General features: G+C 32.8%; 1 protein-coding gene across 4 annotated transcripts in view; it reads left to right on the top strand.

Moving 5' to 3' along the window:
* CNOT2 (CCR4-NOT transcription complex subunit 2) overlaps positions 1-12,544 on the top strand; it is a 109,253-nt gene that overhangs the window by 79,520 nt on the left and 17,189 nt on the right. For all 4 annotated transcript variants that reach the window (XM_024256270.3, NM_001133145.1, XM_054526505.2 and 1 more), the window contains 4 exon segments: positions 4,827-4,974; positions 5,691-5,873; positions 8,175-8,254; positions 10,846-10,971. In XM_024256270.3, coding sequence (XP_024112038.1) covers positions 4,827-4,974; positions 5,691-5,873; positions 8,175-8,254; positions 10,846-10,971 — 537 coding nt within the window.

Below are 12,544 nucleotides of genomic sequence, written 5' to 3' on the forward strand. Positions count from 1 at the left end.
GATAGGGTACGTTCAGGATGGTATGGCTGTAGACTATTTGGATATTTCAAAGGCAGGAGTAATCAAATATCTTGGAAAATGATTAGGAAAAGAATTTACTGATGAGATTATATTTGAGATTAGCATTGAACAGACTGTGAGTAAAGTTGTTTTAGCAGTGGGAATAACATCCACAGCATGGGATAGATTTAGGAATGGCCTACTTTATCAAGACAGGAGAATCCTGTTAGGCTGTTATATTGATTTCAGCAAGAAGTACAGTCTTCACATTTCTGAAAGATTTATTTCAAGATCATTGCTACTTTTCAAGTTCAAGAACACAGCTATAGAATAACATTTTCCACCATAAAACATCTTTTGTGTGTGTGTGAAAACCATCACTTCATTAGACTATCTTATTTTATCTTCACTTTTGGTACCACCTGTTGGCTTTCTTTTCATAGATATGTGACACACACACACACACACACACAGAGCTAATATTTATTGAATATCATTTACTGTGTATCAGATGTGATTTTAAGTATTTATGTGAATTAACTCATTTAACCTTCACAACAGCTCCATGAGACGTTAAGGAATTTGCTCAAGGTTACACAGATTGTAAGTAGTAGTAAGTAAGAGTAAGATGCCTGTTAAGGTTAGAAAACATCTTTGGGTCTTGACAGAATTTTAATACTCTAGAACAGTGGTTCTCAACCCTGACTGCACCCATGGAAACACCTGGGGAATTTTTAAAATTTCTTTGCCATGATTGCTCAAAATCACAATTGCTGGAGAGGAGACCCAGACATTAAAGTTCCCTGAATGATGCAAACATTATTAACTACCATTAAAAAATGGAAATGATATTGGTTGCAAAAAAGGCATTGAAATAGGAGTCAAGAAATTTAATCATTGTCTTTAATGCCTCATTACTTGTGATCTTGAGCAAGTCACTTAATGCCTAGTGTGAATTCTTTATCTGTAACCTACTTGGATAATCTCTGGAGTCTTTTCTATTCTAAAATACTTTGAATTTAATGAAGAAAATTGCATAAGGAAATAATTTTACAGGGATCGTTAACCAGCTAAGTGCAAGACAGGTTGAAGGTAAGAAGCCATTGAGATAAAGCACCATTTAGAACTGTTGTCGTTTTTAGTATGGGCATGCCAGTGAGTTCCTAGAGGAAGCTGGCTGCTTTGCAAATGGAAAAGGGGACACTTTAAGGCATCAGTTAAGGACTACTCTCTCCTGCCCCCATAAAGATTTTAGGGGACTTTATTTAAGTATGAATATTCAGGGATTTAGTTGCTATGATTTTATTTTTTTCATGTAACTTAATATTTTTTATTTCTAGCAAAAGATTGAATAAAGAATGACATATTTTGCCATAAGTGTTTAAGGGATGTGCTGTTAATCAGTTTGTGCAGTGGAAATAATTAATGGAATAATTTCTTAGATCATATTATTTAAGGGTTTCTGAAAAATGATCAATAAGGAATTTGACTAACACCCTGCCAGATAAGAGGTAGGAATCTATTTAGAATGTGTTTGTATAGTCCTCCTAATATTGTGTTGTTATTATCAATTGTTAGATTGAAAGAAAAATTTGACTCACAATTATAACCATTTAAACTTTTTTTAAAATTTGTTTTTATTCTTTGTAAAAAGGTGATAACCTTTTTTATAAGATGATTATAAGAAGGAAGTGAGAGGAAGTAGTATAGTGCTTTGTTGATAAGTGCCCAATAAATTTTAATTTTACTGTCCTTCCAGTCACCTGCTCATATACAAGCTTATTTATACATATTTATATTTTTGCCTGTTTTAGTTTTTTTATGCCAAGAAAAACTCCTTGAGTTCTTCCCATTTTTCTTTTTTTTTTTCTTTTTTTCAGCTGTATGTCCTATTCTTGGCATAATATTTTAGAGATGATTTTTCTGTGATTGTTTCTAATTACACTAGTGAGAGATTAGATTTTTTTCCCCTTGACCCTATTCAGTTGTGTTAGTTTGACTCAAGCAACTCAAAGTTAATGACTTAGTATATTTAGTTTCCAAAAAACAAATCTTTATATATACCTTTCCAGTGCCATTAATTCTTTATGTTTTAAAGAAATTCAGTTTTTAAAATAAATTTAAAGTAACAATTATTAAGTATTCAGGGGTTGATGATCCAATTTGAAGTGATGTATTCTTTTTTGATCTTTTTATACTACTTCGACAAATTAAACTTAGACTTTTTGAATTTATTAGCTGTTTTTCTGAAGATTAATTTTAGAAAGCTAAAATTAAACACTGAAAGTAAGTTACTTTATTCCATACGGTCTCTGTCCAGTTTTAGCACTAAAATCAATTCAAGGATGCCAATCCCTAGTTGACCAAATAGCCTTACCATTCTTGTTTTCTTCTCCAAATTTGTTTTTTTGCTGGTCAGATAACTTCCAATCTCTAAAATATTCCTGAAATTATAAATTTTTATGATACAGCATAGAATAATATGTATGTGGAGACTTGAAGGAGTCAAATCTCAATGAGCCTTTTGTAGGGCTTAACGATTGTTAAAAGGGGGCCAAAAGGGCACTAATTTTTGGAAAGTGTATGTTTATGGTGGTGAATTTGTAGAGAGGGTGAAAAGTAAAGGAAAAGTAAAACAAGAAGAAAGAAAACTGATAGGTATGAAGATGAGAGAGAAAGAAAATGAAAGAGAGCAAGACGTGGAGATTTAGAAAAAAGGTTGAGGGAAATGTATTCAAAAGGGAAAAAGAAAGCAGGGGGAAAATACATTAGAGGTGTTGAAATTAGTAGGCACTCACAGGGGTGCTAATCGAGAGTTCTGTTGGGCTCCTGTCGTGCTGCTATTAAAGAGCATTAGGAGCTAAGAGATCTAAATTCTAGTCCTAGTTCTTTGTGTTGCCATGGAGAAGTCAGTTAACTTACATGAAGCTCAGGTTCCTTACCTGTCTGTAAAATGGGAACATTGAACTAGGTGATCTTTAAGATCCCTTCCGGCTCTAAAATTGTTTGACATTATCTTGGTGGTCAGTAACTGTGAGAAACACATTCCTGAGGAAAATTTGCAGCTATAACTGACTTCAGGACAGCATGTTTAGGGAGGAGAATGTAAGCTCCCTGAGGGTAGGGGCCTTTTCTGTTGTGTTCACTGCCGTATCCCCAGCAGCTAGCACAATGTGTGTTACATAGTAGGCATTCATTAAATGTTTGTTGAAAGAATGATGTGAAAAGTATCATGTTGATGGTTTGTTAGGAGCACACCTAGAAAGCCTCAAAGAAAAATGGTATGCTTTAGGGAGGGAAAAGACAGATTTCTTCTGAAGAAATCTTAAGCAAGCTGATTTTTAATCCTTATTCTTCCTTATTTTGTCCCAGATTCAAAGAAAGTGGCTTCAGCTAGTGGCATTCTCATAGTCACAAAACTTATGGTGACTGTAGACATACATAAAAGTGTACATATAATCTAGGCCATTTCCCTTAAAATATCTTACAGAAAGGCAGAGCCAAGCTTGGGTCTCCATGGAACCTGAGTGAAAAGTATATACATAGAACATATTAGCTATATTGAATTAGATTGATTGGATTAAAATTCATTCAGTTGAGAGGCACAGTTAGGCTACAAGCTGAGATACAGGCTGCCAAATTTAAGATAACGATCAGTGAGATACTCGCTAACCACTCGTATCCCTAGGTTAGAAGGTGAAACGTTATTATGCCAAAGGATAAAATCACCTTAAATCCCCAGCACTGAAGTCATCTATTTACTGATTAGCTCTCACTCTATCTTATCACTTTTATTTAATCTCCAGTTCAGAATAAGTTTGGTTGATGAAGCAGACTAGAAATAGAAAGCACTAAAAAGTGTGGGTCAGGAAGATGGAGGAAAGGAGGAGGAATTCGTAGACAGATATGACAGTGTAAGTGATAGCTGTACTTCTTGACTTTGAAGCATAAAAGGGGAAAAAAAAAGTATGCTGTCTATGATAATTATCCTGGATTATTAAAAAATTTATAATTCCTATGATCTGAATAAAAACTCAGGAAATATACATTTTTTAAAAAAGTTTATCCACAGTGATTTTGTTTGTTTCATATCAGAATGATAAAACTCTTAGTAGTCTTTAAAAAAAAAAAAATAAACCTATTAGAATGTATAGTCCATCCCCACACCTAGCTCCAGGGGTACTAGATAAATACAAGGACATTATATTTTGACATCTTTTTAAATGTTTTAAAATTTTGTCTTTTATAGCTGTATCAGTTTGAGTTTTTTTAACAGTTGCTGGCATTTTATGTTGGGTTTGTAAAAATAGTAATGTTGAGAAATATGTATAAATAGTAAATTGGCTTTTTCTAAAATATATTTTTAAAGGATCACATAAAATTAAAGCTACTTCAGCAAAGCGGGGTTAAATGTCTTTCTGTATACATCAGTTGTGAATAAAGACATAAAAACACATGACTGCAAAATTTCATAATGGCCTATTTGTATATACACATGTACGTATATGCAAATAGGCCTTTAAGAAATTTTAGAGCAATATCCATTCATAATATTGTAACTTGTTAGTCATTGACATACTTTATAATGAAATCAAAATATGAAAATAGGAATATGAAAGAAATATCCATTCATAATACTAAATTTCAGACTAGAACATATTTTTTGTTAAAATCAGAGTTTATTTGGAGTGAATTGAATATATCCATTTAAAATTTGCGTACTATGTTAGGTCATTAAAAGTGTCTTAAATTGCCAACTCCAGAAGATGGATAACAATTTCATTCCTGATGGCAATGAATTTCCTTCTTCTGAATTTTTTTATTAGGTGCACTAGGCCTTCCAATGAGGGGAATGAGCAACAATACCCCTCAGTTAAATCGCAGCTTATCACAAGGCACTCAGTTACCGAGCCACGTCACGCCAACAACAGGGGTACCAACAATGTCACTTCACACGCCTCCATCTCCAAGCAGGTATTTATTGATGGACCAGAATATTTTTCAAAATGTATCTTGGTAGAGTAAACAAACTTTTAGTTTTTTAATAAGGTAATTAATTATTTGATTTTCTGGTTCAGTGCCTTTCACTGAGGAAGAAAATACCTATGCTCTTTTTATTTCAGTGCAAATTGTTAAGTACAGTACAAGTGGTTTTTATACTGCAGCTCGCATACTGGTTGTCAGTGGGGTGGATATCAAGGGTTAATCATTTCCTGGGGAGCTTTTTCAAAAGGCACCTGTCTTCCTCAAAGGAATATGTGCAATTTAAAATTCCTCCCCAGATGATTGTGATCATTGCTCCCTCGCCACACATCCATTGCTCTAATGAGCATAAAGTAAAACAGATGACATAGACTATACATTTAGTATGCAGAGGATAGAACGATATGCCTTTGAAATGAAATTATTCTAAATATGTGTGTGAAATACATTTATATTTTATGTCACAGTCACACTAGTAGTTCTTTCATCTTAGATACCACCTTTTATCAGTTGCACTATAATTTGCCCTTTATTGTTTGTTTACTTTTTCTTTTCAAAGAGCTAGAATGACTAAAGAAATAATAAAAATTAGAACTGCAATTTGAAAGTATATTTGAGATTCTAGGGTTGGACCAATTGATTATTTATAGAGAATTTTAATGAGTGATTGTAGAGAGCTTATTTAGTATAATGGACTTCTTTTTCAGGGGTATTTTGCCTATGAATCCTAGGAATATGATGAACCACTCCCAGGTTGGTCAGGGCATTGGAATTCCTAGCAGGACAAATAGCATGAGCAGTTCAGGGTTAGGTAGCCCCAACAGAAGCTCGCCAAGCATAATATGTATGCCAAAGCAGCAGCCTTCTCGACAGCCTTTTACTGTGAACAGGTAAGATGTTTAATGATACTGTGTATAATTGTCTTTCTGGGTATACTCAAATTTGCCTTTTCATATTTTCAGTTTGTTCTTGAGGTGTGGCTTCTCTCTAATAAATGTGTTTCATCATGCATTTATGTCCAAAGATTCTGTTACCCATCACAAAACAATACGTTTTCTTGAAAATCAGGTTGATTTTGGAAAGCACATTAAAACTTTTTGTTGTTGTCGTTGTTAGAAAAGGATTGTTCTTGGATTCGCCACCAGGAAAATTTTAGTTGATATGTCCTCTCTTTATAAAATAAGTTGATTACCTGTGTGGTAAGAGTTCTAGGTTTATGAATAGAACTGGAGACATGTTTGACTATTACTACTTTGCTTTAGTTATACTTTGAGTACCTTCTCAAGTAAGATTTGGTTTTGTGCATTGGAGACTTACCAGCCAAAGACTTTTTAAGATCACATCTATAGTATTTGAAAACCGTATCATGTTTAGGGATTCAAAACAAAAAGTTGGGTTTTTGTACTTTTTCCACTTCTCTTTGTACTGTCTGTTGCATATACTTTGCAAATTAGAGGAGTTACTCATTTTGTTAGGATTTTCAAGCTATTTGGGTAATTTGTATGAGAATTATGTCTGAAATATAACACATTCTTGCAAAAGTAGTATTTAAGCTTGATTGCCTACATGTATATATATGCATTTTTTAAATGGAGAAATGTAGGGGCAAAACTACCTTGATCTAGTTGTTATCATCATACCTATTTGATTCACTTTATTCTATCTAGTAAAATCTGAATTAAAATAGGTTTAGCATATTTACTGTTTAATCTTCATTCCATAAACTCCAGGTTTTGCTTTTATTTAGATATCTATAATTTTACTGCTCTTTTAAATTTTAAAAAAGTTATTTGTGAAGGGTTATCAAAATTCTCATCTCCTTGATAGCTTTCTAACCTTATATCGTTATCATAACTTTATCATATCTTTGTGCATTCTCATAGTATTGGGCATTGAATGTATATTTAAATTTTTACCTTTCCATATTTTTTCACATTTTGTTTTTAAAATACACTGCTTAAATTGTCAATGTAACATGGATCTCTAAAACCCTGCTTATTTCTACTATTGACAGATTGTACTTATTATAAATTGTTTTCATCTCTGAGCACTTATTCCATGTTTGATGGTACCTGTAATAGCATCAGCAATTCTAATATGCTATTAAACAAAAATTTCCATTAACTTTCTGTCTCTTCTCTAGAGTGTTTGTTGTTTTGTCAGCTGCATGTTTTATCAAAAAATTGTTTCACTTTAGGTTTATAGATTTAGTCAAAACCCAAAAAACCCTGTCATCTTCATACAGATTAACCCCGCTTACAACATTGATACACTAAGTGCCTTTTACCAGAAGAATATATGACGTTAAAGACATGTGGTTTCACTATAGAATCTGCATTAACAATTCCTAGTGACATTCTTAATTATTTGGCCTTGCTCTAAGTTCAGCCTTATTTTTTTTTTTTCTTCACATGCTTAGTCTTGTACAAAAAAGGGAGGGAGGCATTTGTAACTATTTACGAAATACCAGTTGTGCGTTAATTTAAAGTTGGGGACACCGTAGACTGTGTTTTCTTTTAAGTATATGAAAGGTAAACTATATTTAGATAAGAATGATGTATTTTTGAGCACTGAATTCAATTTTAAAACGCACCATTCAATTCAGGTCACTACATATTTATTGAATGTCTATTATGTCTTCCTGAACACTAAAGGGCAGAGGACGCAGAGAGGAGTTTAACATGGGAGGAGTATGACATAAACTCCTCTGTCCATGAGGAGTTCATATTCTAGTTGGGAAGATGAATACTGTATGAGAGAAGATCTATTATGAAAAGTAGTATTTGCAAGCTTTACCAGTAAAGAAGAAAAATGACTATTTAGCAAGAATAATCTTAACACTAACCTGCATATTTTTAAGGTTAGGTAATTCAGGTATCCAGGAAGTTGGCTCTTCAAGTACACAAAATGGTGCCCTGAATCTGTTTTCCTCAAGGTTCATATATAAATTTTTGAGTTTTCGTTTTTTAACTAATCTGCCTAAAATGTTCTGGTTCTCATTTGTTCATGGAAGGACTTTAGAGAAGTTTTCAAGTAAAGATAAAGAATAGATTCAGAAAAATAATATTAGTGTTGGTTTTGAAACATATTGTTATTTTATATGAAGAGACCAAAAATATACACTTTTGTTTTTCTTCATCTGAAAGTTAGTGTTCTTACTGTATATCTAAAACTATTTTCTATGTACCCAGTATGTCTGGATTTGGAATGAACAGGAATCAGGCATTTGGAATGAATAACTCCTTATCAAGTAACATTTTTAATGGAACAGGTAAGCTTATTCTGGAGCTAGTACCCTACAAAAAGTATGATAGATTTATGAAATATAAAGCAATTCAACATACTGGTCTTTAAATACGGTAGGATTTTTTATTATGTTAGATGGTAGATTTTAATTCAGTGAAAAATAGGAATAGGATTCAATACAGTGAATAGTTGAGAGAGATGTAAATTTTTTTTACTTGGCATGGTAACATAGTAATTTGGGTTATAACATCAAGATTATTTCCTTAACACCTGGAGAGAGCCTACACATTAACTTAGTTCGTATTTATGCCTCAAAATATTTTGCTTCATAGCTTTTACTGTCCTCAGCCCTGTCACTGTGAGAACTATAGCTTAGACTAGGTTGGGTGGTATGACATTCTGGCTATGGAGATCCAGATTGAAGAGAACCTTTAAAATTGTATGGAACACTTACATTTTTTCTTAATAGTTTTAATAATACTAATGTTGGCATTTAACCTTTATGAATTGTTGATCCAGTTTTATGTATAAAATTTAGTTACATGGAAAACCAACTCTGATTTTGACAGTAAAAAATTCCTTCAGTCTTTTGGTTTATTTCTTTGATCAACTGCTTCAGATAAAAGAGAACAGGAAGCTTTGTTGCTATTTTGCTTTAGGTTTTACCTTCTCCACCCTACAGACCCTTTCCTGAGAAAGGAAATAAAGGATGTTATGATCATAGGAGCAAAAATGAACAGCATTATTGGAGAGAATTAAATGTAAAGGAAGTGGAAGGTAAAAGAATGCTCACTGAAATGGAGCATTTGTAGAGGAGAGAGAAGATTTAATAAGGAAATGTCATTTGTAGCTATGAGCTTTTAATTTCTAAATGTTAATGTATGCTCAGCAGCATAGATTAATCACACAAGATTAAAAGCTTTGAAAAAAGATTCCAAATTTTAGCATTTGTAAGTGGTGGCTTGTGTTCAAGATGTAGTATGAAATACTATATTCCATTGTTTCTAAAATGTACATTTCTTCATAGTTTAATGTCTTTGAAATCAGGCTACATCTGCATATCATAGTTTAATTGTAGTTTTTTTCTAAATGTGACGTAAATTAACAGTAAAGATGTCTGACAGTGCCATCTTAGATTCTGCATTATGGTTTTATACAGTGCTATAAAACTTAAGAATTATTTTTTAAATTCTGTTTTAACTAAGTGTATTTTATGCTAGGAAAATTCCCAGTTCTTTCATAAAAATATAGATTGGGGGTTTATTAACTTTATTAGGTTAAAACACAGTCTCAAATAATATATGGCAAATTTAAATTCCATCTTGGAGGACCTAAAGATATGTATTAAAAGTTAATATATATTCAAAATGTATGACTAATTTATAATCAAAGAATTTGAGAAATTATAAATTGAAACAGGATATAAATTTTTAATTTCTATTGTCTTATTCAGTGGTAATTTTTTATTCAAAGTTCTTAAGCTGCAGAAATAAATTTATAAACTGCAGTTTTTGTAAACAGCAGATATGAATGATTTATCCTTTACCCTTGTAATTTGAAATTGTCAACTGTCTTTGAATGTTAATAAATTAATTGTGTCTATTGTTTTTCTGTCAACAAAGTAATCTTGAGATAACAGTTACTGTTTGAGATTCTTACAGTTGTGAAATGTGGAGAAAACTAAAAATTAATTGGGAAGTGGCAAAATAAATTGAAAATGGTAAAACAAAAATTAAAGAAAAGCTATAGCACAGACTAAAAGGACGGTAGAAAGTTTTCTTCGAAAATTAAGAACCCAAGGTTATAAGAATACTAAAAAGTTAAGAAATTGAGATGATTAAAATAGACAAAGTAGAGAAGTTGGGTTAAATTTTAATTTTTAAAGGAAGCCAGCTGATTATTTTAACTTAAAATGAACAAAAATACCTTTAATTTATTCTATATATATTTATTGAGCGCCTACTGTGTAATAGGTAATATAAACTTCTGGGCTTTGTATCATATTTCTATATTTCCTACCCATTTGCCATATATGGGAACCCTACTGCCACCCTGTTGTACCCCACCCTCAAAATGCGCACATGCGCATGCACACACGTTTGTATATGAAAGCGGTCAATTACAGGTGGAAGTCCTCAGGGCTTTTGCTTCACTGCCTGTGCCTCAGCTATCTTTCTGCCCATTTGCAGGAGGCACTATCATTGTCACCATTTGTGTGTAACCGAAGCTTCAAGCATTCTAGATATAACCTCCATCTGAGCATAATGAAAAGACAAGTTATATCGTAACAATCTCCCTCTTGTTAGCTCACAAGCTATAATTTTAGGTTACCATCTTCCATGGGGGAAATATATGCTTTTTATTCTCTTTGTTACATCTCTAGGATTTGGGATTTCTATTATGCTGGTTGCATATTGCTTTGCTAAATTGTTCATAAAATTCTTTGACATGAAATCAATCTGCAAGTATGTTTTGAGCACCTACGTACACCTAGTACAGTGCTGTGCATTATTTAGGAAGAAGGCACAATCACTTTGAATTATATTATGGTTGGTTTTTATAATCTCTTAAAAATATTTGTAGAATCAATAACCAGTGTTCTTTCTTGTTATTTAGATGGAAGTGAAAATGTGACAGGATTGGACCTTTCAGATTTCCCAGCATTAGCAGACCGAAACAGAAGGGAAGGAAGTGGTAACCCAACTCCATTAATAAACCCCTTGGCTGGAAGAGCTCCTTATGGTAATTAAGCTTTTTAATGATGGCCAGTAGAAAGTTTCCATGGTATGTGCATGCACACATGCATTTACATGTACATATACGTATGCTTGTGTGTTTACACATGTATGTTTGCATTTTCTAATCAGGTTAGTGTAATTTTTTCAGAATTGATATATTAGAAGTGATTTTTCTTCCCAGAATACCATGGTATCAAAGTTAAATGAGAAAACTTTGTACAAAAACCCAAGAGGAAGTCCTCATTGGTATGCAGAAGTTATTTTCTTCTGTTATCCCTGCCTTAGTTTACCTTAAGTGTTTTATTTTGTGGTCTGCCTTTTCTCTCCTTAATTGATCACACATTTTTTCAAAATAATATATTCCTGGTGATTAATAATGACTGACTATACATTGAAGATGTTTTTCTGGGCCAAGGTTTTTCTCAACCTCCACACTGTTGACATTTGGGCCAGGTAATTCTTTGTAGAGAGGAGATATGGTGGGCTATTGTGTTTTTATAGAATGTTAAGCAACATTCCTGGCCTTGGCCTACAAGATGCCAGTAGCATTCTCTGTTTCTAACCCCCATAGCCTCTATTGTGACAGACACAAATGTTTTCAGACATTGGCAGATGTCACCTGGGGAAAAAAATTGCCCCCTGTTGAAAACCATTGCTCATGGGTCATGTATAGCTTATGCAGACTCTTGGTCTCCATTAATGTCCTTCATCACCCTTTTTCACTGTCTCTAATAGATAAGAGATTTGGCTAATCAGGGATAAATGGAAATAAAGGAGGGGAAACATACGCAATAACATTGTAACAATGTAGATATGAAAATTCTGTGACAGCAATGTAGCTATACTATTTTTATCACATAGGTTTTTTCTTTTGGGAAAACCTGATAGAGACCAGTAACAAAACGGTGAATTTAAAAGAATCAGTTCATCCATTATTTTAAGATAGAATTAATATTTGATCACATTTTCAACCAAGGATTTCTGTGCCATTCAGATATGAATACAAATAACAGTATATGAAGAAGGGAAAAATTTATTGTTTATATTCTAAAGTTTCCAAATTAGTCTCCCCAAAATAAAAAAAAAATGATCTGCCCTGGAAGTTGAGTACCTAGCTACTTCATTCTCAGTTCAGACTCTAATGTTTTTAACCTTTCCTCATAGGTCCATTTTTTCATCCCTTTAATCATTCCCGTTGCTCTCCTTGGACCATCTCTAGTTTCTCCATATCGTTCTTGAATTGTGGAGCCCCAAACTGGATATTGTTCTCCAATAAGGGCCCGACTAATGCCAAGTATAGTGGGAGGATTATTTCCCAGTTCTTGCATGTTTTACATCTGTAACATGGAGTCCAAGAAAATCTGAAATAATATGGAGTTGTTTTATAATTGATTGCAATTTGCTCACTCTGTAAGTCACTTTCAAGTAGAATACTGACATATTCTTTTAAATTTTATTTTGTTCATTTGTATTTGAGAGTTAACTGGTATTTATAATATCTAGTCAAATATTTAAAACAAGCTTTTAAACCAAAATTGTTAATAATTAATCCAATATCAAATTAAATTTTTAAGCAC

The sequence above is a fragment of the Pongo abelii genome, chromosome 10, assembly GCF_028885655.2.
Source record: "Pongo abelii isolate AG06213 chromosome 10, NHGRI_mPonAbe1-v2.0_pri, whole genome shotgun sequence".
Classification (NCBI taxonomy): Eukaryota; Metazoa; Chordata; class Mammalia; order Primates; family Hominidae; genus Pongo; species Pongo abelii.